The sequence below is a fragment of the Molothrus aeneus genome, chromosome 22 (genome assembly GCF_037042795.1).
Source record: "Molothrus aeneus isolate 106 chromosome 22, BPBGC_Maene_1.0, whole genome shotgun sequence".
Taxonomy (NCBI): Eukaryota; Metazoa; Chordata; class Aves; order Passeriformes; family Icteridae; genus Molothrus; species Molothrus aeneus.
Window position 1 is genome coordinate 6083789 of NC_089667.1, and position 26493 is coordinate 6110281.

The following is a 26493-nucleotide window of genomic DNA, read 5'->3' on the forward strand; positions in this document are numbered from 1 at the left end:
GGAGAGAGAGGAGCTGGAGGAAAGAGAAGCAGACCATTATAAAGCAAATTTTTATGCTCATTCCTGTGGTGGTGTTTGCAGGGGTCCCAGGACGAGGGAAGAGATGAGAATCTTGACTCCATGTTTCAGAAGGCTGATTTATTCTTTTATTATATATATATTATATTAAAAGAAAATGATATATTAAAACTATACTAAAAGAATAGAAGAAAAGAATTCATCAGAAAGCTAGCAAAGAAAAGAATAGAATGATAATAAAATCTTGTGACTGCTCACAGCCTCGACACAGGTGGCTGTCGTTGGTCATCAAGTAAAAACAATTTCACATGTTAAGTAAACAATTCTCCAAATCACATTCCAAAGCAGCAAAACATGGAGAAGCTGAAGATTCCCAGCTTCTCAGAAGAAAAGATCCTAATGAAAAGATTTTTCAGAAGATATGTCTGTGACACCTTCCTAAAACTGCTCCTTCGAGCGTGATGCTTTGTGCTCTGGTTAGAAACACAATCACTGGACACCCCACACTGAGCTCGGGGTGGTGCCTTCTGGTGCCTCCAGAAAGGGATTTCTCTCAGCCCCACAAGTAAAACACTCAGCCTGAAAAACCACAAGTAAAATACCAAGTGAAAAACCTCTGTGCTCTGCAGGTTTTCCCTCCCAACAAGGATCCCTCCTCAGATCAGCTTTTCCAGCCTAAATGGTTTGGGGGCTGTGTAGGGTGTGGGCACTGCCCTGCCCACTGACCTGTGCCCGAGGAAGCCTCACCACCCCTGCAGGGCACCAAATACCCCCTCCCCAACACCTCTTTTACCCTGAATGAGCTCACAGCAGATCCACACCCACCTGGTGGGCAACTCCGGGGCACCCAGATGGGCTGGCAGTGCCAATGGCACCGGTACCCAGCTCTGGGGACATCCAGGTGGGCTGGCAGCGCCAACAGGACCAGTCCCAGGGCATCCAGGTGGGCTGGCAGTGCCAATGGCACCGGTACGCAGCTCTGGGGACATCCAGGTGGGCTGGCAGTGCCAATGGCACCGGTACCCAGCCCTGGGGACATCCAGGTGGGCTGGCAGTGCCAATAGGACCAGCTCTGGGGACATCCCGGTGGGCTGGCAGTGCCAATGGCACCAGTACCCAGCTCTGGGGACATCCCGGTGGGCTGGCAGTGCCAATGGCACCGGTACCCAGCTCTGGGGACATCCCGGTGGGCTGGCAGTGCCAATGGCACCGGTACCCAGCCCTGGGGACATGCAGGTGGGCTGGCAGTGCCAATGGCACCGGTACGCAGCCCTGGGGGCACCCAGATGGGCTGGCAGTGCCAATAGGACCAGCTCTGGGGACATGCCGGTGGGCTGGCAGTGCCAATGGCACCAGTACCCAGCTCTGGGGACATCCCGGTGGGCTGGCAGTGCCAATGGCACCGGTACCCAGCTCTGGGGACATCCCGGTGGGCTGGCAGTGCCAATGGCACCGGTACCCAGCCCTGGGGGCACCCAGATGGGCTGGCAGTGCCAATGGCACCGGTACCCAGCTCTGGGGACATGCCGGTGGGCTGGCAGTGCCAATGGCGCCGGCAGCCAGCCCCGTGGCCGCTAGAGGTAGCTCTGCACACACGAACACCGCCATGGGGCCCTCCCAGAGCAGCACACCCTGCTCTGTCCCCGGAGGGGGTCACCCCCTTCGGCCCAGCTCACCCCTAAACCGGGCACCCCCAGCAGCAGCAGGAGGAGGCTCTGGAGCATTCCAGCCCCAGGGAATGTGTGGGGATGAGGCGCTTTCAATGGATGCTTCAATCCCTCCTTGCCTTTCCTCCTCAAATCCTGGGGCATTTGAAGCTTTCCCAGCCCCTTCCACCCTGAGTGGCAGCTGTGGAGCCTCCAGGGGTGGCCCTGCCCAGCCAGAGCTGTTCCCCCATCCCCTCAGGGTGTGTGCAGCTCTCCTGGCCCCACACACAGCCCTGCTGCCCCAAACCTGAGCCCAGTTTGAGCCTTTTCCACCCCACAGCTGACAGCACTGCTGGGCTGAGCCCCAGTGTCCACCTGAGCTGCTCCTTCTGCCAGGCAAGCAGGGCCACCAGGCCATGGTGGCTGTGCTGCCCTCAGGCCCTGGGGAGAAGCAGGGACAGGGTTTTGAGCTGGTTTTGAGCTGGTTTTGAGCTGGTTTTGACCCACTCAGGCATTCACTCCTAACCCAGGCAGGGTTTTCCTGGGGGTTTGAGCAGCAGGAACAGGGTTTGGAGCTGTCTTTGAGGTGTTTGACTCCAGCATCCAGCAGGGATTTCCTCAGCCTGGAAAGGCTCTGCAGCCCAGGAAGAGCCAGAGCTGCCCTTCCATCCTGCTTCAGTTCCCAGCTTGTGGCTGGAAAATGTTAAACCTGGCACCTGTGGAGGTGGCACTGCTGGGCTGTGACCATCTGAGCTGTTCCTTCTGCCAGGGGCTGAAGGCCAGGCCCTGAACCAGGCCATGGTGGCTGTGCTGCCCTCAGGCCCTGGGGAGAAGCAGGGACAGGGTTTGGAGGTGTCTTCAAGGGGTTTGACCCACTCAGGCACTCACTCCTAACCCAGGCAGGGTTTTCCTCAGCCTGGAAAGGCTCTGCAGCCCAGGAACAGCCAGAACTCTGCTGCCTCGTGGTTCCTGAGGGCACCCAGCTCCCCCAGGGCTGGCAGCCTGCAGGCTCTGCTCTCTGCTTACAGGGGTAAACAATCATCACCCCAGCTCCCTGCAGCCTGCACCCACCCACAGCAGCTCCAGCCCCACTAAGGGAAGGGTTTCAGATCCCAAATTCCTCAGTGAGACACCCTCCCCTCCCTGCACAGCGCATTCCTTTGTGCTCCAGGGCAGGTGGGCTCCTCTCCTGGTGGGTTGTGTCCCTATAAAGCTGTCCCAGGCGAGGCTTGGCCTACCAGGAGCTGCAGGGGCACATTTCAGAGCCAGGAATGGCCTCACTCCCCACAGAAATCAAGTGTTATTTGCTCAACTTAAAAGAAAAAAAAAATAAAAATTCGGCTGTGACGACAGCCAGCCTGAGCTGCTGGTAGATGATTAACAGATTAACAGCCTGGCCTGCTCTCTGCCTCACTCCTGCCCGTGCCTCAGGCTGTGGTCCCCGGGGAAAAGCTTAAAGGCAGCCTAAAAACCCAATTCCAGCAGTGCTGGGAAGGGATGTTCATCCCAAAAGTCTGAGCCACACGCTGAACCCCACAGCTGCAGCTCCCAGGGCAGGCCAGCCCTGAGCCTTGTGAGGAAAAGGCCGATTTGTGCAGCACAGGAAAACAGCCTGAACTAGGGGAAAGCACAAATAAACCCCAGTGTGAGCCCAGCATCCAGGCAGAGGGAGGGAATGCTGTGGGGACAAGTAGGGCTCAGTTAACTTCAGCCACCCGGCTGCCCAGGGCAGCCTCTTTGTTAGGCCACACTGCCTACTGCCGTTTTGGCCCCAAAACCTCAGAATTTAGCCTTAAAACGTGAAAAAATGTGCAAAAAGCAAGTCGGCCCCTTGCAGAGTGCTCAGTGCAGGTAGTAAATGAAATCTGAGAGGGCTGGAGCCCAGCCTGTGCATCTGAGGGGAAAACTCTGAGCTGCTTTAGAGGCATATGCTTCATTCAGGGAAAGATGGATAAAACTCTGCAAATGTCCCAAAAGCAAAGGGTGGGGAGAGTGACCCCACCAAATCCTATTCCCCCAGACCCTCTGCTAGATGGGGATGTGCTCTGTTTCACAAAAAGATAGCCCATTTTGTGGAGCCTTTGAATATTCAAATTGAAAGTATCGCGCAATCATTGATTGTCAAATCATTGGTTTCTAGAGGTTTTAAATACTTGGCATTAGGAGAGAAAAACTCAAACTTATACCCGTAGGGATAAAACAATAATATTGTCGGGATCCACCTGCCATTGGCACCGGACAGGCAGGTCCCCTCGCCCCCAAATTTCAAGGCTGACTCCTCTTGCCCCCTTGGCCAGCCTGTGGGGCCGGGGCCACCTCTGCTGCTGCACCGGGCACCTGGCGAGGCGCTGCCCGCTCCGGCTCGGCATGTCCGGTAAGCCCCGCTCTGTCCGTCCCCCCGCCGCCCCCGCACCCCGCTTTGGGGCCGTTTCGGGGTTCGCCGGGGTCACTCCGGCAGCGAGGCGATGCCGCCTGCCAAGGCAGGAGGGAGCGGGGAGGGCGGGGAGGAGGGAGGGAGGGAGGAGGCACGGCACGATCGGCTGCTGCCCGCCGGCTGCCAGCGCCGGGTGCCGGCTGGGCACGGGGCTCCGCGGGCTCCGAGCGGCGCTGCTGCCGGGCTGGCACACCCGGCCGGGGGACACAGGGGACCCCGCACAGCTGGGTGTCCATCCCGCACCTCTGTGCCCACCCCGCATCCCTGTGTGCCTTCTCTACATCTGTGCCCACTCCGCACCTCTGGGTATCTTCTCTGCATCTGTGCCCTCCCTGCATCCCTGTGTGCCCACCCCGCGTCCCTGTGTGCCTTCTCAACATCTGTGCCCACCCCACACCTCTGAGTATCTGCTCTGCATCTGTGCCCTCCCTGCACCTCTGGGTGCCCATCCCGCACCTCTGTGCCCACCCCGCATCCCTGTGTGCCTTCTCTACATCTGTGCCCACCCCACACCTCTGGGTATCTTCTCTGCATCTGTGCTCTCCCTGCACTTTTGTGCCCTCCCTGCATCTCTGTGTGCCCACCCTGCACCTCTGTGCCCACCCCACACACTCCTCCCCGGCCACGCTGCCCCTGAATCCCAGCCCCACTCCCCGACCCCGAGTCCACCCCCTGTCCTTGTCACCCTACTCCCAGCCCACCCTCCCAGCCTTTCCCTCGGTGCCCAGTACCATCACTGTGCCCCTGGACCCCCAGCCCCATCACGCTGCTCTCTGTGCCCTGGAATCGTCACTCCAGTCCCTGACCCATGACCCACCCTGGCCACCCTCCTCCCTGACTCCCAAATCCATCACCCTGCCCTTGGCCCCCAGCCCACCCTCACCATCCCGCTCCTCGACCCCACCCCATCCTGTCCTTGTCACCCTGCTCCTGATTCCCCACCTGCCCTGCCCACCCTGTGCCCACCCTTGCCCCCAGCCCCATCACTCTGCTCCCTGCCCACCCTCACCATCCCCCCCTTGGCCCTGCCACCTCAGAGCCCTCCCTGCCTGCAGGGAGCTCTGGTAACAGCGTGTTCTCCTTAAATCCCACTCTTCCCTCCCTCATTTTGCCCAGCTTTAGCTTGTTGAACAGAAACAAAACGCCAAAACACGAGCTGGATAATCCCCAGCTGAGCCCAGCTCAGCAAACCGCCCTGAGGGCAGCCCTGTCACTCTCTGGAGGGCCCGGGGTGCCTGTCCCAGCCTGTCCTCCCCCAGATCACCCCAGGGGCACTGACAGCAGAGGTTCCAGCACAAGAGGACAATGCCTGCAGTGCAGGATTCCCTGGCTGTGTGGGCAGAATCTGCAGAACCAGCGTTGTTTCTGTGCCAGGATCTCCTGGTGCTGTGCATCTGCCCTGGAGAAGGTGTTCTGTGCCCAGAGGTGGCACTGGAAGGCCGGGTTTAGCTCTGGCACTGCTGCTCTCCTGCTGGGAATTTATTTTTGGTGCCTCCTTCAGGGCTGTCTGCTCCCTGCTCTGGCATTTTTTGAGTGTAGAGACCAGTCTGGGTGTGTTTCCTTTTATTGTGTGATTTCAATTAAAACACCAGCAGAAAGTTAGGACAACTGCCAGAGGAGCTGAGTGTTTTACCATGAGTGCAACCAGTGAAAGTGGTTTTTCAGAAGAAGTAAATTCTTTATAATTTCTTGTCCTAAAAATCCCTCATTTGGTAGTGGCTGGTGATTGCTGCCTGGTTTTGGCTGGATTAAACACACCCTAAATTCTTGTTTGAAATAAATAGGGGCTGTACATGAGCAGAATAAAGAGATAATCTAGGCTTTGCAAGAAAACAGTCATTTTATTGGTGTTTTGTTGAGCTCTCTGAATAACCACCCACATATTTCCATTGTTTTATTCTTGGGCTTCATCTGCCAGATGAAACACTTCCCACATTTATTTTCAGGTCCTGAGGGAGGCAAATATGTCAGGAATTTAAATGATTCCAACAGCAGCACCAGATGGAGCTTGGTATTGGGAAAGCTGGAAGGGGGCAGGGGAAGGAGGAGATAGATAATAAACATGTGGGTTTTAAATATTATCAACAGCAAGATTTTCATGAGTGCCTGCTTGTCCCAAGCTGGGATAGCAGGTGTTAAAGAGGGCTGTGAGTGTGACTGCAAAGAGAGACTCAAAAGTTAGTCATGTAAAGTCTAAAACTGTTCTCCACGTAGAGCACACCTGAAAAGCTGCTGGATTTGCTGTTTGCTCTGAGATTCTCCCTCCTTGCAAAGTGTTTTTCCCCAAATTCTTCCAGGAAAGCCCAAGGTGTACCAAGGTGTGAGGGTGAAGATCACGGTCAAGGAGTTGCTGCAGCAGAGGAGAGCACGACAAGCAGCCACTGGTTCAGCAGTGAGTGAAAATATTGTGGTGTTGGCTTTGTAGCTTCTCTTTCAATGTTTGTGTTTTGTTTTTTTGGTTTTTTGGGGTTTTTTTTCCAGGACTGTAATTTCTGGGCCAAAATCTGAGAGTAACAGGCGGGTGAGGATGGGGGAAAGGAACATTCAGTCAGAGTAGCTGCAGCAGTGACTTAAAGGAGTGAGAATCTGAGGAATACAGGGAGAAAGCAGAGCTGCTTCTCCAGAAAAGTCACTCCCTCCGGGATGGAAGCACACCTGGGCAGCCCCATCCCTTCTGGAGGAGGGGCTGAGCTCTGAGTGCACACACACACCTGCACATTCCCTCTCATTCCCTCTTCCAGCCTTTGTAGGATTCCTCCAGCTCCAGCCACTCAGGGGATTTGCATAAAGAGCTTGGCAAATCATTATTTCTTCCTGGTTCATGACATTGCAGCTCTTGGAGCTTTTCAGATTTCAGCCTCTGCACTTTGTTGCAGCTGATTGCACAAAAATCAGCCTGAGATCCAGGGGCAGAGAGGGTCTGGGTGAAGAGAATTGTCAGGTTTTGGAAACGCTGGGTCACTGCTCCCCTGCAGCCCCAAGAGCAGCAGCCTCTTCATCACAGCCAGGTGTCCCAGGGCTGCGTGGAACCGGTTTTCACTTCCCACCAGCACCTCACACAACCCCTGTGGTGCCCACACAGGAAAAAGTGAAAAGCGGCGGTGAGGGAAGTCACCTCGGTGACCTGCACAAGGTATGGCCCGCCCCAAAAGCCCCGAGGCTCTGGGCTGGCAGGATGTGCGCTGAGAAAAGCTCAGCCTGGGGACTCCATCTCTGCCTTGTCACGTCTGCAGCAAAAAGGGACAAAAGGCACCCTCAGCCCAGAAGAGCCACTGTTTCAGGAATTAAATGCACGGGATGTGCCAGGAAGTTGTTGCCAGGGAAATGAGCTGCTCACTCGAGAGCAGCTTGAATAAAGGAAATGAAGTGGAGGGTTGTATGAATTAAATCTGAGGGGGAAAATCCCGCCAGCATTTGTACTTGCAGAGTAAAATCCTGGCCCCTAAGCAGCAAAACTCCTGTTCCTTTTGGGGTGGGTTTCTTCCTTCCAGCAGGTCAGGTCCCTGGAAGTGGTTGATCTGTCTTGCTGCAGCTTCCAGCATTCCTTAAAAAACGAAGCTGTCCCTTTTCAAGGAGCACTGCTAGAGCTGCTTCTCAAACGACACCAATCCAGTCTGCTGGGACACCTGCAGTGGTCTTTAGTTAATGACTCATTCCCAGTAATATCCATTCCTAGGAACTCCTTGGGGTTCCCTCCAGTGTGGAATTCACGCTCCTGGAAATTAACACACACCAGTTTCAGAGGCAGCTCTGTAGAATGGGGAATGCAGCAAAACGAGCAAAAAGAGCCCCTCAGCACAGAGCTGATTCAGGGGCTTCACCCCGGGTGGGTGCTGTGCCCATCAAAAATCCTGTTATGCACATTCATCTCATGTTCTGTCAGTGCCAGCGAGGTTTTCCCAGCCACAGCCAGGAGGGAAATAAGGTTTATTTCAAGAGTTTTCTCTGAAATCCAGACTCACCTCGCTCTGTGCCGCAGCTCCCCTCCTTCCCTTCTCTTTGCTCAGGTTCCTTGGGACAGCAGCAGCAGCAGCAGCAGCAGCATCCAGTTTGCAGAGTCTGTGTCTCCGCCTCACCCAGGTTGGTACAAAGCCCATCCACACGGCCCTTCCCGCCCCATTCCCAATTTTTCCCACCGCCCCGAGCCTTCCCAGCCCTGTTTGAGGCCGGCAGCGCCCGCGGTGGGGCCAATCAGCACCTGCAGGGAGCCCGCGGGATGCAGATGAGGAGCTGAGAGCGCACGGGGCTCTCCTTTCCCAGCTTATCCATCCCACAGCAGGGAATTCCATCCCTTCGGGAAAAGATGCTCATCCCGAGGGAACAGCATCGCCTTCCCCAGGCTCTGGGGGCCACCGAGGGCCAGAGTGCCCTGGAGCCCCTGGCTGGGTTCTGTTCTCTCCTCCCTCTCCTGCCAGCATCCACAGGAATGAGAGAAATACCAGATTTTCAACACCACCAAGAGTTTCCTCCTCCTGCCTGCGAATATCCAAGGAAAAGGGGGAAGGGGTGAGGGGAGGGGCACTTTGGGCTCGCAGATCCTTCAGGTATCCCCAGCCAAAGCTCAGAGGAAAGGCTGGGCAGGTGTGAGTGCACACATGGCATGGACAAGGAAATTGTTAAATCATCGATAGCTGGGAATCCATTTGCTTATGTTAATAAAGAAACGTGAGACACGCCAAAGCTGACATGCCAAAGCCTTTTCAGGCTGGAAGGTCTCCATCAGTTTATGTATTTTGGGTGTTTCTCACTCCCCAGAGCCAGCTAAACACTGCCACCTTTGACCCTGCAATGTGCATTTCAGACCTGTGCCCTTCACCTGGACAGGGCTTAAACCATGTTTGAGCTTGGTGTGAAAAGATAATAATTTGGAAAGCCAGATCTGCTGTGAGCTTTCCAGGAACTCACCCTTTGGCCAGCAACACTACATGGTCACAATGCCACATCAGCCCTGCCTTGCTCCATTTGTTCTGCTCCTGTCTGGCTGTTTGGAGGATAAAAAAAAGGCAAATTATCCTCCTGTTATCCCCTTGTTCCTGCAGGTGTAGCTGCCCCGGGTCTGGAGATGAGGCAAAGGCACATCTGCCAGGCTGGGAAGCACAAATCACTGCCTGGCACCTTCTGGGGCTGCAAACAGGGCACAGAGGGTCGAGAGTCTGAGGGAGTTTCCAGCTGGATCCCTGTCCAAAATGCCTGGGGCCAGAAGAGTTTCCAGCAGTTAAAGAGCTTCAGAGCTGAGGGGGCTGCCTTCCCTGAGTTATTCACATGCTTTGGAGCATCTCCCTTGTGGTTTCTGCTTTCCTACAAAATCCCCCTTGCCCTTGAGAGGCCTGTTTAATGTCTGAATTCACAGGGTTACTGAGCCTGGGAGAGCACTGAAACCTGCCCTTTGTGAAGACAGGCACTGATTAATTTGCTGCTGTCTGCTTTCCTTTCTCTCCTAGAGCCTTTTGAAGCAGAATCCATCCCTCCTGTGCCCAGCTGCTGCCCATCCTGGCAGTTTTCCAGCTGCCTGTCCTGTGAGGAAAGCCCTGGCTACCTGGAGCAGCTGATAGATTCCTGCCTGCAGTCAGATGCACCCTCTGAGGCAGCCTTCAGTGCCTTCCAGCCACCCCCACACTGCACCCCAGACACCTTCCAGCCAGTCCAGCTCTGCTTCAACCAGGGCCTGGTGAGCTTTGGGACCCAGGGGAGCAGCCACAGGTGTCCCCAGGGGGAGAGGGAGTCACCTCCTGGGGCAGAGCAGCAGCAATGTGGGAATTTGGCTGCTTTTAGGAGCTTGGGATGCTCATGGGCTCTGAATGCTTTCCCACAGGGGGCATAAAATAAACTGGGAGAAGCTGCAGGATGGGGAATGTCCCTTCTTTTCCCATGGGGGACCCCAAATAAACTGGGAGAGGCTGCAGGATGGGGAATGTCCCTTCTAGAGGTCCTGTAGATTTTGTGCAAAGAGAAGCACAGCTCCTGCAAGGGGTTGTCCCTACTAACAGAAACTGCCTTTGGGTTTACACCTCCAGGATCTCCCTGGGCAGGGATTGTCCCTACTAACATTGGGTTTACACCTCCAGGATCTCTCTGGGCAGGGATTGTCCCTGTTAACATTGGGTTTACACTTCCAGGATCTCTCTGGGCAGGGATTGTCCCTGTTAACATTGGGTTCACACCTCCAGGATCTCTCTGAGCAGGGATTGTCCCTGTTAACATTGGGTTCACACCTCCAGGACCTCCCTGGGCAGGGATTGTCCCTGTTAACATTGGGTTCACACCTCCAGGACCTCCCTGGGCAGGGATTGTCCCTGTTAACATTGGGTTCACACCTCCAGGACCTCCCTGGGCAGCCACATGAGAAAGGCAACAGCACAGCAATCCTGCCTGCTGGCCATATTTCCCTGAAATCTCCTTTTTCCCCTTTTTCTCTCTCAATCTCCAGGCTGCCAGCTCTCCCAGCTCAGCAGACCTGCCCAGCCCGTGGAACTCCAGCTGCTCTCCCCCTCAGCTGTCTCCCCTCACCCCGCTGACCCCCAGCCCACCCTACAGCTGCCCCATGGAGGAGTGGCCCTGCCACCCCCCGTGTCCCCTGGCCAGCCCTGCGTGCTGCTGCCCAGCCTGTGGGGCTCAGGGCAGGGACAGCAGGGGCCCGCAGTGCTGCCCCTGCCCCAGCTCGGACTGCCTGGAGCTGCTGCCACCCCTGGCCGTGGCTGAGGACTTCTTCAGGAGGGACAGGAGCTGGGACATTTGCTACAGCTAATGGGGGCTGTGGTTTCACACATCCACTCTATCCAAATCAGATTAAATTGCCCATGAACTATGCAAAGTTGTGCTGCCTAACACAGCCCCGTTTATTCTTCACTACTCACACGTTTTTTTACACAATGCTGTCACTACATTGATCTACGGTTAGGGGGGGGTTGTTGGTGGTTTGGTGGGGTTTTGTCCCTGGTTTTTTTTTTTCATTGTTGCTGTTTTTAAAAATAAATCTGAAGCTGCCTTATCAAACACTTGTTATTAAACCAGCTCTTTTTGATACAAATAAATCATTTGGTGCAAATGCTGAAGCCTGCTCATTTTTCATGTGCAAAAGGTCAGTGCTTTTCTCTTCTGCTGCTGACCCTGCTCTCACAGAGGTGAGGATGAGGTTTTGAGCAGCCTATTCAGTGACACAAAAGCTCTCACTCACCTTTTCCAGCAGATAAAAAGTCCATATTTAATCCATTTTTCCCCAGAGAACTCTGTGCATCACCCAGCTCTGAGCTGGATCTGCAGCTCCTCACCTCTGCTGCTGCTCAGGCTGCCCTGGTGACATTTCCCAGTGGTTCTGGCAGAAAAGGAAAGCTGATGTTTGCCACACCAGGGTTTAGCCCTGGCTCCTCAGAGGTAAAAGGTTTTCAGCAAAATCAGCTGAACAGGAGCTAAATGATTTATTTTTTAGAGTAGATAATAGGAAAATTGTAATACCTGAGGATTTCCTCCTTCTTGCATAAACCCAGAGCTTCCTAACATTTTGTCTTGCCTCCTCTTGGTGAGGCAAACTGGAAAGAAAGAAAGAAGCATCTCTCCATATTAAATTCCACCAAAAAAGAGAAATAACTACACCTGCAAAGACAAATATGAATTCTATCCAGCTGTTTGCTCACCTCACCCAGACACTTCCATGCTGAACTGAAAACCTTTCCCGTTCCTTTACCTTATGTAAGGTACCAGTTTTTTTTTTTTTTTTCCAAAACATGCTTTAAAAATATTCAAATAATATCTCTCCTTCTCCCCTGATTAATCTCAGCATTGGCCCAAGTGATAAATGCAAGAGGTCACAGCAAAATATATATATTATTATTATATAAATGCTAAAGAGCTGTAACTTTGCAGCAGTTGAAGGTGTGATCACCCCTGTGCAGGGACACCCCACCAAGTGTCATTTCCGTAGTGCTGGCAGCTGCTTCAGCCCCTGGGTGATCCTTTGGGGCACTGAAGGGCTGGAATTCTACCCCAGAGCTCACCCAGCGCCAGCTGCTCCTGCCTCAGGAGCGGGCACACCTGGAGCCACACATCAGAACCCCTTAGCAGCAGCAAGAAAAAGCCAGAAAATGAGGCTGAGGCAAGAAACTGGAGGCTTCTAGAGGAAATGGGGTGCCCACATCCTCCCCAAGGTTGGCCTGAGCTTAGCAGAGCCAGGGAGATGCTCTCAGGGAGTGAAAGGGCACCATGAAATGATAAATACGGGTTTCAGAACGGGTTTAAGTGTTGGAGTCTGACAAGATATTTCTGACCTCCAGCTGAGGCGGATGTTTAATTCTGACAGGGTTTTAGCAGATTGCACACTCATCAATATCTGTGCCCACCCCTGATCCCACTGCTGGCACAGCCACAAAGCAACATCAGCACTAAAACCACCCTAAATCCCATCCTGATCCTCGGATGATGCCTGATCCAGGCCAAAAAACCCCTCCTCAGTGGAGGAGGCCAAGATATTTCCAGCAGAATATTCCTACAGACCAAAACCTCCGGGCTGTACCAGCTTCCATCACATCAGCAACACCATTTCCATCCCTTGCAGCTTCTTCCTCCTTCCCTGCTGCTCCTCCTGCAGTGGTTTTGCAATCCCACCCGTGCCAGACTGGAAACTGGTTTGAGATGCTGTCAACAGCCCCGGGGACACACTCAGGACAAGTAGAAGCTTGCTGGCTGTTGACACAAGGCCTTGTTGACACAAGAAAGGGAAAAAACACAACAGAGGAGCCATTCAAAGGTTACTTGTGTGTTTTCTGTGAGAAATGTATTATTTCCCTCTTTCATCCCTCCCAAAAGTAAAAAGGAGTTAAAGGAAATACCTAAAGCAGAGCTGCCTCTGCTGAAAGGCTGGCATTTCATCAGTCCCTGCCAAGTGAAGCCCTGACTGCCTCTATAAACACAAACCCGAGGATCATCTCATGCTTACAAAGCCATGAATAACCCCAGAAGTCACCCACAGTTACCGAGAAAAGGTTCTTATTTTCAGCTTCTCTACCCGAGAATTTGATCTAAAAGTTTCCCTTGCCAACCGACTGACAGCTTTTCTATGGTGCCACTTCAGAACGTTTGCTTGGTGATAACGAGCCTTTGTTATTAACAACTTATCCAAAGCCACAGGTAGGAAGAGATAAACTGTGCAAATAAAGGGATATCACACACTGCCAGCAAGCCTGAGCTTTGAGAAGTTACATTTGCCCTGAAAGAGCAATAAAAAATTGAGGAGTGAGGTGTGAACTGCTTAAATCAGTGAGAGAAGTAGAGAAGACGCTCAGGTTTGAGATTTAAAAGTGATTTTCTCCACAGCCAGGCCAGGAATTGGGAAAGGAAAAGAGAAAATTGTTTTACACACAGGGGGGAAGCAGCAGCTTCCAACAGTCTGGTGGCTCCAGTCCAAAGCCAACAGGAGCAGCTTGTGGATGGTGGCTGCTTCCAGAGGAGGCCTCTGCAGGCTGAGCTTTGGGGAGCTGAGCACAGAGAGGAGGAATCCTGGCACTGCCACGGGCTCTTCCCACTGCAAACCTCATCCACCAGCTCCCAGCTTCCAGGGGGATGCTTTAATTCCTCCCCTAAAAGGATATTTTCCCTGATATTCTGGAGATGGTGATGATTCCAGACTCCCATTGACACTGGTTTGTATGAAACACCCTAGAGATGACACAATAAAGGGAAAAGCCACTCAAGGGAAGAAAGCTCCTGTATTTTTTCACTTCCAAAGGAATTCAGTCACCTCACAGACATTTCTAGGTGGAAAAAAGCTTTTTACACTTTCACATTGCTCGCAGTTTGACAGTTCTGCTGCTGCAGGATCCAGAAATTGATATTTTTTCCATCGTTTTGCCTTGACACACGGTATTACCTCCCTGATACCCTTCTCCCTCCATTCAGGGCTCGTTGTAGCATCCTTCCAAGTGAGACAGCACTGGCTTTTGCTGGCCTGTGCTCAGATACATGAAAATTTATGCAAACACATGCAAATACACGTCTGCTTCTCTGTCAGCAGGATTGCAGGTACGTGTAGTGAGAGGCGATGGCCCAACAGCAGAGAGGAGGGCTGGAAAATCGAGGTCTCTGCATTTCCTAAGAGCTTTTGCTCCTGTCAGTTGTTTAAACACTCCAGGCCTGCCAGTGCCTCAGGAAATCCCAGTGAGACAGCAGCCAGTGGGTGCTCAAGGAAGTGGCTGCAGTGATTTAAGAACTCTGCCCTTCATCTCTGTGCTCACACTGCTGGAGAGCAGCACCTGCACACACTGAGGAGCCAGCAACATCCAAAATACAGCTCAGAGTGAGCCCCAGCCTCTGCCAAAACACGGCCTTGCAGAGCCACAGATTGCACAGCAATCCACAAATCATTTCACAGAAACGCTAAAAGGAATCGGCCAAACCCCTGTCAGGTGGGAAAGGGAGCAGGGCAGCACTCCCTGCACACACCCACACGGGTTTGCTGCCCTAAAGGCTCTGGGAGACCCAAAGGGATTCTCTGTCTGCCCCCAGGTGAGGTGAGCTCCCACCTGAGGGGCTTCCAGAGCTGGAGACTGGGATGGGATTGGATTGCAGTGCATTGCATTGGAATCCTCCCCTCAGCAGCCACACAAACCTACCCCATGTCCTTGTTCTTACAGCAGCTGTTTCTTTCCCTGGGCTGGCCATGGGCAGCTGCTCCAGAGCCCTCCCAAAGTTCTGGGAATGGCAGTTCCAGCTCGCAGGAGCCACCCCTGGGGCTCTTGCCTTTGCATGTCCATCCCCTGGGGTGAAATCCAGCCAGGGCTGGCTCAAGTTCTCCATCCAGGCTCTCCCCCCTCGGGATCCTGCATTCCCAGGGGAGCAGGGTCAGTGGGAGCTGCACATCCCAGAGGCTGCAGCATTTCCAGCACTCCCTGTGCACAGGCCCAGCCAGAGGCACAGTTTGGGGGTGTCTCAGAGCAGCATTTCTCAACCTCTTACAGCCAAACTGTCACCTTGTGCTCTGTCACATCCAAGGGTTTCAAAGCTTGGCTGTGCTTTCAACTTATTTGGAATATTTATGTAGCAGCTCCTTGATTTGCTCACCTCCTTGCTGGAGGTTTATTCACATTTTCTGTTACCAAAATTGAGTTTTCAACCATTTGAAAGCCCATCTTCTGCTGTCTGATGTGCTGCTCGTGGCCACAGGTTGAGAAACACTCCCAGCCCAGCCTGGCTGAAGCCTGAAGGAGCAGGGATGTGCTGCAGAACCACCCTCACAGTTTTTATAGGAGGCAGAAGCTGGAGTTGAAGCTGTTCTATAAACTGCAGATAAATCAGGATCTGGCACTTCTGTGGCAGGAGTTGAATGCAGGTGTGACTTTCCCTTTCTTCAGCAAATTCCTGACCTGCCAAAAAACATGGAATTTCAGGGAGCACCATCTGAGCCACCAAAACCACTCACACACACAATTATTGACACGTACACGTGGACCTAAATAAACACCCAAATACATCAGGAATACTTTTATATTCACAAGCACAAAACCCAGCCCCCCCTGGAGCGTGCAGGTGTGTTAGGGGGGAGCAGCAATGCGGATCCCATACCTGATCCCCAGCTATCCCAGCAGGGGCCATGTGGATGGGCTGGTCATTGTCCAAATTCCTGATGCTGGGGTCTGCCCCGTGCTCCAGGAGCAGCTGGATCATTTCCTTCTGGTTCTTGTCCCCAGGCAAAGCAGCTGCCATGTGCAGGGCTGTGTTGCCATGGGCCTGAAGCAGGGGGAAGGGGGAACAAAAAGGAGTAAAAAACCCAGATAAATTCCCTGGTGAGCTGTGCCATCTCCCCAGAATCATCCTAGAGATGGATGGAGGTGTGAAATGAGAGAAGAATCCTCATGGGATTTGTCATCAGGAGCTGAGGGAGGATCTCTGCTCTGTCTCTCCCAGGCAGGAGGTTTGTGGATTCAGATTCTTTTTCTTTGCTAGAGCACCACAAATTGGTAGCTTTGATGCTTTGGGTGTAGGTAATTAATAGCCCTGAAGCAGGAACATTCCCTGGCTGCTGAAACCCCCCCCTAAATCATAGCCTGGTTGTTCTGAAGTCCCCCTTAAAACTGCTCTGAAATCGCTCCCTAAATCACAGCATCATGTATGATTGCACTGAAATCCCCCATTAAAAAATCACTCCCTAAATCACAGCATCATGTATGATTGCACTGAAATCCCCCATTAAAAAATCACTCCCTAAATCACAGCATCATGTATGGTTGCACTGAAATCCCCCATTAAAAAATCACTCCCTAAATCACAGCATCATGTATGATTGCACTGAAATTTCCCTAAAACTGCTCTGAAATCATTCTCTAAATCACAACCTCAGGTATGATTGCACTGAAACCCCCCATTAAAAAATCACTCCCTAAATCACAACCTCATGTATGATTGCTCTGAAACCCCTCCTAAAACTGCTCTGAAATGCCCCCCTAAAGCTGCTCTGAAATCACCCCCTAAATCACAGCCTCATGGAAACAGACCTGGGGAGTTACTGGAAAAAGAGAAGGCTGTAACAGGCATGGAAATATTTAATTGGGAAGCACTAAATTATAGCAATATAATAAATAACATTGGATTATAGACACCAAACACATCACAGTGCTGCCCATCACACAAAGCTCCACAGCACCAGTCCCGTTTGTGCTCCACACATTCCCCCTTTCCCAAAACTTCCAAGTGCCAGGAAGATTCCAGTTCCCAAGGCCAGGCATGGCTTGGCTGCAGTGCCAGGACTGGCACAGGAGGGACAGAGCTGGCTGTGGAGCCAGGCATGGATGGAGGGGGCTGCAGAAGCTCTGGTGCCACCAGACCATGAAGAAATCTGTGCCCTGTCTGGTCAGGTATGACTGGTAACGGTTGTAAGTGAGAAAAAGCTGATAAACAAAAGCACAAGGTGAGGTATTTTTAGTCTGCAAGAGTCTCATTGAGGCAGCTGCTTGGCTTTTTACTCTCAGAAACAATCATGGGTTTGCCATGGCATTGGAATGGTTGGACACAAACTGCAGCCTGTGTTGATGTTCCAGTTGTTCAAATGGGAAATGAAAAACGTGATTTTCAACTCCTGTTAACCACTGAGACATCAGGGAGAACTGAAGCAGAAAATAAAATTGCAGAAAATAAAATTGCAGAAAATAAAATTGCAGAAAATTAACAGTTTTTCTCAGACAAGGCATGTTTTACAAGCCCTGAACAAGCAGATCCTTGTCAAGTTTATTATCCCAGAAAGTCAAGGGATGGTTACAAGCTCTTTACAGGATTTCTTGTTAAAATGGAAAGATCTGCACTTGAGAGATTCCAAATCCAGGCATGGGCTAAGATAATGAGGCAATCTGACAAGGCCTGACCTTGAAGCCTCAGGCTGACTTTAATAGGTCTCATTTGAGACAAAGTGGGCTCCAGGAATCCTCCAGATGGAAAACACCTCCAAGGCTTCAATATTTTTCTCATTGTGAAAATGCCGTGGAGACAGATTTGGAGTGAGACAAGCACAAGCAGTGGGTGAGCCAGGGAAACCTAAACATGGCTGTTTCCTTGGCTTCTTCATGCTTTGAAGAGCTAAAAAATCCAGGATATCTCCTTGCCCCAAACAGCTCAGCAACAAGACAGAGGACTCTGAGTGATCCTATCACAGGAGGAAGCTCTCCCAGGATTGTGATCAAGAGACAACAGAGACTCCCCTGGACAGGCTCTCACCTGCCTGAGGGTCTCTAAAGATACAGAAGGAATGCAGTGAAAAGCCCTTCAGTGGACACAAAAGCACCAGCTCGGCGCCATTGCCCACAAACACAACCCAAAATAGGTTTTCTGCAGCCCAACAGAAATCTGGAGGGGTAAAAAAAGTGAAGCTGCCTTTTGTCTGCCTCGGTGAGCAATGGATTGACAGAGAAATTCACTTCCCTCCTGAGGGGCACAAACTCTGGGGAGCAAGGCTGAGACTGCAGGTGCTGCAATGAAACAGGGACCCCCAGGTTTGTCCCCTTCCCCAAAGGAGGAGAACAAGGGGAAGCAACCAGAATCTCCCCATTATAGCCCTGCTGAGAGGGGCAGCCTGTCCCAAAATGAATCAAACAGGGACCCCCAGGTTCGTCCCCTTCCCCAAAGGAGGACAGAGGGGAAGCAGCCAGAATCACCCCATTATAGCCCTGCTGAGAGGGGCAGCCTGTCCCAAAGCTCTGCCTGCTGGGCACTGGTGGCTCAGTTGAGGCTCCCAGGAATGTCAGATTTTTGTTTGGGAGGAGGGAGCAGCTGCTGCCTGTGGGATGTGGTCACTGCTCAGGATCTGCTCCCAGGTGAGCTGTGGGGCAGCTCTGGGGAGGTTTCCAGCTTGCTTTACCCAACCTAGGGATGGCTGTGCCAGAAAATCTGCAAATAAAGTTTAAGGCAGAAAGAATCCCCGTGGCCCTTGACAGAAGCAGGGACTTTGTCCTTCCTGTGGTGCCACATCTGACAGCAGAGATGAATTGATACCTGGCTGCCCTGAAGTGCCACCTCTCAGTGTCATGCTGCTGTCAGACCTTGCATCACTGCAGGGCTGTTTGCTCAATCCTCAGCCTAATCTAAAGTTCATGTTCCTCCTCAAGCAACCATTTCCCCTGTTCTTCCTCCTCCCTGCTTATCTCCTTCTCATTCTCTCCTCTCCTGCTTTTCATGACAGAGTTCAAGCCAGGTGCTGTTTTTCTGTGAGCTGTCTGTTTACTGGAAAATGCAGTTTGGGGTTGAACAGAAGTTCAGAATAGCAACTTTTGCCCTTTCCCTTTGTAAACCCCCCCCCTGTTGTTGATAAAAATTACCTTGTTGTTAACAAAATCCTTGCACTTGAAAGCGTTCAGCTCCAGGAAGTACCTGAGCAGGGAGACGTTCCCATCCTGCACTGTGTAATGAAGAACTGTCTTGTTGCTTTTCACATCCTATTTCAAAACAGAGAAAAAGAATGTAAAATACCCAAGCCAAATAAGAAATGTTCTGCAGGACAAGCTGGAGAGATCCCATAAACACAACAGAGGGAGGCCAGGCCAGCTCTGCAGCTGATGGGGAGCATCTCCCTCCCTTCAGGGACCCTCTGAGTGTCCACATCTGCTTCAGGAGCTCCAAAGGGCAGCACCTGTTGGATAATATTTGTTTTCTTGACTTAGAAATAGGGTAATTGAGAGGTATTTTAAAAACTTTTATTTGATTTTTAATCTTATGAGAAGGGTGAGATAACCCAGATGTTATAATTTATGTTATTACAACTAGAGGTTAACTATTTTAATTGTAATATACTGTTATAACAGTAACAATAGTCATACAACAAGCACCTAACCCTGCCAGCAGTCCCTTGAAAGGAGAACAGGCTTGGCCCTTGTGCCAGCAGCTCATTCCTTCTCCAATCCTGTGTTTTGAGCAGGAGAACTGGGGGAGAATTCCCAGACAAACCCAGGGACAGCCCAGCCCCTCCTCACCCGGCTGTAGATGGAGGCTCCGGTCTGCACCAGGAGATGGATGCAGGATTCCAGCTCCCTGCTCTGCTGCTGCAGCTCCCTGTGCTGCTCCTCTGGCACTGCCTGCCTGCCCTGCTCCCTCAGCAGGGCGTTGTGGGCCAGGACAGCACAGTGCAGAGGGGTATGGCCTGGAAAAGGAAGGTGGGATGGGGGTGAGGACAGTGCCGGGAAAACACTGATGTGCAGAGAGGAGGCAGGGCTGGCACAGAGAGCATTCATCCAATCATTCACTCCATCATTCACTCCATCATTCACTCCATCATTCATCCAATCATTCACTCCATCATTCATTCCACCATTCATCCAATCATTCACTCCATCATTCATTCCACCATTCATCCCACCATTCATCCAATCATTCATTCCATCATTCACTCCATCATTCACTCCATCATTCATCCCACCATTCATCCAATCATTCATTCCACCATTCATCCAATCATTCATCCCACCATTCATCCAATCATTCATTCCACCATTCATCCAATCATTCATTCCACCATTCATCCAATCATTCATTCCATCATTCATTCCATCATTCATTCCATCATTCATTCCATCATTCATTCCACCATTCATCCAATCATTCACTCCATCATTCACTCCATCATTCACTCCATCATTCATCCCACCATTCATCCAATCATTCATTCCATCATTCACTCCATCATTCATTCCACCATTCATCCAACAATTAATTCAATCATTTATTCCACCATTCATTCCACCATTCATCCAATCATTCATTCCATCATTCATTCCACCATTCATCCAATCATTCATTCCATCATTCACTCCACCATTCATTCCACCATTCATCCAATCATTCATTCCATCATTCATTCCACCATTCATCCAATCATTCATTCCATCATTCATTCCATCATTCATTCCACCATTCATTCCACCATTCATTCCACCATTCATTCCACCATTCATTCCACCATTCATTCCACCATTCATTCCACCATTCATCCAATAATTAATTCAATCATTTATTCCACCATTCATTCCACCATTCATCCAATCATTCATTCCATCATTCATTCCACCATTCATCCAATCATTCATTCCATCATTCATTCCATCATTCATTCCATCATTCATTCCATCATTCATTCCATCATTCATTCCACCATTCATTCCACCATTCATTCCACCATTCATTCCACCATTCATTCCACCATTCATCCAATAATTAATTCAATCATTTATTCCACCATTCATTCCACCATTCATCCAATCATTCATTCCATCATTCATCCAATCATTTATTCCACCATTCATCCAATCTGTGCAGGTGTTGTCAAGGCACAAGCCCTTCTCAGGTTTTTTCTCTCTGGGCACTTTTTGGGGCATTCCAGCATGTTTTTGTTTTTAGCTCCAATTTAATCCCCCCTGAGCCATCAGCACCTTTGAGTTTCGTGGCATTTGAGTGCACAGACACAACTCTCTCTCTCTCCCCCAGGAATTTTCTGAGCCTGCTCTGGTCTCCCAGCACAGGCCCAAAACCCACCGAGCATCAGGCAATGAAATATCCAATGCAGGTTTTCACACCACTTGTGCAAAGGTTTTTACCTTCAAAATCCTTCATTTCCAAATCCAGAGGGAAACCCAGTGACAGGATAACCTGGAGGCAACAGAGAAATGCAGAATTTTAGTTCAGCAGAACACTGTGCAAGCCAAAACCAACAAAATGTAAAACCAAACAACATCAGATAATGATATTTTAATTACAAACCATTATTTGACACTAGATCCCAGTGCTGTGAATGCTCCCAAGAGGGACATTCAAGGTGATCACATTCCCTGCTTTCCTAAGTCACACCCAATTATCCTTTCAGGTTCTCAGTTCAGGACAGTAAAACTCAGTCTCTGCCCCCAGCTCAGGAGTGCCAGACTCCTCACTTTCACCCTGGGTTAGGCAAAGCCACCAGTGACACCAGGACATGCTCATTCTGAGTGATCCTTGACAAGGACAAATGAAAACCTCTCCTTGACAGGTGTAGCCAAAGTTTATGGCCTAAAAGTTTGCCAGCATTGACAATTCTCAGGCTGAATTTATTTACTTTTTGTTCTCAGTGTGCAGCAGTGTGTGAAGTTAAAGCCTCAGCTTGTGGCAATGAGGCTACAGAAACACCAGGAATTATGATCTGGAGATGAGAATTTCTTGGATTTAGCAGAGAATCTCAACTTTAAAACTTTTTAATATAAGAAAGTTATAGATTTAACACGAAGAAGTTAAGTGGCTCCTTGTCTATATTATTACAGAGAATTTATTTCTTTCTTTTGATTGAATAAAGCAAGTTGTTCACATTAATAGCTGAGAATTTTTGCAGTGACTCATCTGTGTCAAGCCAGACAAGGCTCAGGACAGAATCCTCCCACTGAAAGATCGCCCAGAACGGTTAGGGCTTGACTTATCTTCTAACAAAAATAAAATATGTCCAGATCAAATATTGACACCTAGCTCTGAGGTTCTTATTAGAGATTAGATAGTTAATCCATTAGGAAAAAAAAAAAAAACTCCAATAAAATAAACAAACAAACCATAAAGCCTTTTATGGCTTTGACCACATCGAGGAGCGAGTCTCTGCCCGTTGTCCCTTTTTATGTCAAGACAAAAAAAACCAACAAAGAAACCCACAAAAGAAAAACCAAACAAAGGAACCTTGCAATCCAAACCACCACGAGGCACTCTGAGAGGCTTTGTTGGCATCATCTCGACTAAACCCCCTTTTCCTACTTAAGGAAACACCTGTTTTCCAGAGAACTGGCTGTGTTACACATTAACTGCCCTCTCAGGGCTCAGCCTGGGCACAGCTAACGAATGCTGGACGTGGTGCCAGCACCACGGGCACCCCCTGGCACCTCACCCCTGTCCCATGCCCTCAGGGAGCTCAGCAGAGCCACCAAACTCTGCCTGTGCTCAGGCCTCAAGGCAGGTTTTATTATTAATTCCATTTTCTGGACACTCTGGCACCTCACCCCTGCCCTCAGGGAGCTCAGCAGGGCCACCAAACTCTGCCTGTGCTCAGCCCTGACATGGCTCAAGGCAGGTTTTTTAATTAATTTCATTTTCTGGACACCTCACCCCCGTCCCCTGCCTTCGGGGAGCTCAGCAGAGCCACCAGCACTTTTAGAGCTGTGATCTGCAGAAATAATTTCTTTCTCCCCACAGAGCCACTAAAGAATTTTCCTCTGTAACAGCAGGCTGCAAGCACAGCCCTAAAAAAGGGTTAAAACCCACCCTGGGAAGTCAATCCCTGACACAAGGAGCCTTTGCTCAGCCTCCATCTCTCACTGAGCTCTTGCTTTTACTTAAAGACACCAACATCAACACTTTATATTATATATACATTATATATAATATATACGTGTATATGTGTATATATAATATGCATATGTACATGTATATATGTATTATAGATACATGTATATTATATATACATTATATATTTTTATATACGTATATTGTATATAAACATATATATTGTATATATACATATATACAATACATATACAATATTTATATGTACAATATACTATATATATGTACAATATACTAGATATATACATACATATATTTATATATAAAATATACACAATTTATATTTATATAAAAATACATATTTGTATTTTTATTTATATATAAAATATATATTTATATATTATATATTTATATATTATATATTTATTTATATATAAATATATAAAGTATACATATATAAATATATATGTATATATATACACTTTATATATATATACATATACACTTTATATATATATACATATACACTTTATATATATATATATATATACACTTTATATATATATATACACTTTATATATATATATATGTATGTATGTATATACAATATATACACTTTCTATTATTCATCAGCTATTAAAACCATCCAGCTTCCCCTACCTGGAGGACCTGGGTGTAGCCATATGTTGCAGCAAGGTGTAAAGCTGACTGCCCCTTGTTGTCCACAGCGTTGACATCTGCTCCTGCCTGGATGAGGTCGTGGACGATGGCTGCCTGCCTGGCGGTGACAGCCACCAGCAGGGGAGTCTGCAACAGCAGCACAGACAGCAGTGAGGACTCAGCCTAACTCCAGAGCCTGCCAGGCATGCCTTGGAGTGGCTGCCTAAAACAGAGGCTAGACAAGATTAACAGAATAAAAGTGTGTGTTTATTAAAGCCCTTCAATAGGTACAACTTGGGCAGTCAAAGCCTCCCAGAGGCTCCACCCAAGAGGGTCATGGGTTTTTCAGACAATTATAAGCTTGATCATTTCAAGGGTTAATCCTCCAATTACAGCTGTAGGTAATGAAGTCATTTACCCCCAGTTTGCTCTCCCCAACCCACTTTTGTTTATACTTTTTAGGGCCTGAGACAGTGAGGTGTTCTTGAGTTCCAGGCCTGGAGAGGAATTATTTTGTCCGAATAAAATGTGAGAACAATAGCTGACAGGCTATGGAGCTTTAGAGTTACACACTAAAGAATTGCAGGATTATAAATATATGAAAGATATAAAAGCTAAAATCCTAAGGCATCAACAGCAGCTGCTGGTGTAAAACAAGGAGTGGGGAAAGTGCTGGCTGAAATCCCAAGGATTGTGGTGCCAGGAATGAGCACAGCTCGCAGGATGGTTTGGAATCCCACTTGAGATGGGGATTTCCAGCTCTTGCTGAACTCCCTCTGCTGCTCTTCAGCCCTTAATTTGATGGCAACCCAAACTCAGCATTTTTTAAACCCCAACTGCGTCAGGTCCAGCACAAGTCAGTTGGCTGTAAACCCTTCAGCCTCAGAGACTGATGCCAACACACAAACATTTTACTGGACCAGTGTTTTCTCACATCACTCATGGGCTGAAAAAAGAATGGGCTCATTCTCATCCCACCTGATTTATGACCCTGCTACTGAATTTTACAATCCTGCCACTGAATTTTACAATCCTGCCACTGAATTTTACAATCCTGCCCCCGAGTGAGGCCCATCAGTGCCAAGCTTTCCTTGCAGGGGCAGAGCTTGATTTTTAGGGTACCTTGCTGCCTGTCATGCCAAGCCTGTTCCCATCCCAAATCTTGCTGTCTGCAGGAGAAAGATTTTTCCCTTTTTTACCCTTTTTACCTTTCCTCTGTGCTCCTTGGCATCGAGTCTCCTCAGGGCTCTCATGCGCTCTGCGGCTGCCAGCGTGTGGGCCCGCAGGCCTTTAGCTGCATAAATATGCAGAATTCTAAGACAGCAAATAAATAAAGACACCCATCACTGATGGACCATGGACCACGCTGGGAGCAAACAGTTTTACAGGGTAGCACTGCCACTTTTGGGGTTTTACAGCCAGGGTTTCACAAATCCATGCCACGAGCCCCAAAATTCCCATTTTCACGGGAAGAGCTGCGGAGTCCAAGAGCCCTCAGCGCTCCTGAGCTTTGCCTGCTGCCTCCTTCCCACTCCAGCACCATCCTGCAGCTGAGATTCACCACTGGGAGGTGTCAAAGTCCTCCACCATTCCCAGTTTGGGGAATTGGATGTATAAATTCCTTTTTGGGGTGATTCAGCTCTGAGTGTGTGGGTGAAACCTCACCATCCGGGGTAACAACCTCTCCCTAACTGATGTATTTGTAATATATCAACTTATTAAACTCCCTAATTGATATATTTGTAATATATCAACCTGTTAAACTCTCTATTGATATATTTGTAATATATCAACCTGTTAAACTCCCTAATTGATATATTTGTAGTACATCAACCTGTTAATCTCTAATTTCTATCAAAACTCCTGGTGAGAGGAGTTTTATTTATTTATTTATAATTTATTTACTGTCCTTATATTTCACACCAGACAAAGAGTTGGCACAGCCCGTGGGAGTGGATGGTGGCCCTCAGTGATGGAGAGAACATTTCTCTGCTTCACTTTGGTCATCTGGCTCTGGCTGGAGCCACTTCCATTCCCCCAGCTCCCACCTGAAGGAAATTCCAACCCTCTAAAACAGGAGGAACCCACCCCCCACACAGTCACACCAACCCCTGGCTTATTCTGCTGCAGACAGAAATATTTGATGCTTTTCAGGCAGAAGGTGGTGGGAGTTGTTTCTCTCCTCGGGTAGTTTCTCTCCAGAGCCACCCCTCACAATCTCAGGAAGTGGAAATACAATTTTCTGGCTAATCTGATTTTCAGTCAAGCTCAGCATTAGCTGTGGCTGCACACCCACACATCCCCAAGGGTGCCAGGAGAGGATAAAAGTGATTGAAGCTGAACTGCAGGAGCAAGGACTGCTGCAGGAAATGCCTCCAGGCCACAGCTGGATCAAGGAATTCCTTCTTAGTCTGCTTAATGTGTAAAATTAGCACAAAGTCTGACAGCTAACCTCTGGTTCTAGCCTGTACATATATTATTGAACTAATTGATTGCTAAACCAACGCTTGTGGGTAGGAAATAAAACACTCTAGGCATAGCAAAGTTACTGTAGATCTTTATTGAAAAAAAAGAAAAAAAAATGTCTTTTTTTTTCTAACCAGAACAACCCAGAAAGAAATGATGAAACAGTTTCATCTTTGTTTTATGTTCACACACAGAATTTACATACATTGGAGTGAAAGGAATTGAAAAGCAATCAGAGCAACCACGAGCTTGATTCACAACTGCTTTGTCCCAGTTTGACCTAGGGAATATCTCTGAATTTCATACTACTGGAGGAAGCAGTGGTGAGTTAAGCTCCTTTGAATTAATTTCTTTGCTGGGTTTTTCTGCAAATATAAGCCACTAATTTCAATGCCAGCCTCAACTGCTGCTCTTTTCCAACAACTTTATGATCACTTACATGATCTAGTGCTCGTGTCTTCCACATTTGTCAATATTCAATTAAAAAATACTCTTGGAAAGTCTTTAAGACTTTCAACC

At 49.4% G+C, this 26493-nt stretch overlaps 2 protein-coding genes across 2 annotated transcripts; one reads left to right on the forward strand and one right to left on the reverse strand.

Annotated features, from left to right (window-relative positions):
• Window positions 1-4129: 4129 nt before the first annotated feature.
• On the forward strand, window positions 4130-10843 carry POU2AF3 (POU class 2 homeobox associating factor 3). Its single transcript, XM_066564285.1, has 5 exons — window positions 4130-4242; window positions 6373-6490; window positions 8106-8178; window positions 9540-9766; window positions 10526-10843. The coding sequence occupies exons 1-5, from the start codon at window positions 4130-4132 to the stop codon at window positions 10841-10843; spliced, it is 849 nt and encodes a 282-aa protein (XP_066420382.1).
• Window positions 10844-14870: 4027 nt separating this feature from the next.
• Window positions 14871-24761, reverse strand: LOC136565608 (NF-kappa-B inhibitor delta-like). Its single transcript, XM_066564286.1, has 7 exons — window positions 24717-24761; window positions 23509-23655; window positions 21156-21207; window positions 19539-19705; window positions 18888-19004; window positions 15649-15813; window positions 14871-14906 (listed from the first exon to the last, which is right to left on the reverse strand). Exons 1-7 carry the CDS (start codon window positions 24759-24761, stop codon window positions 14871-14873), a joined length of 729 nt encoding a protein of 242 aa, XP_066420383.1.
• Window positions 24762-26493: the final 1732 nt, after the last annotated feature.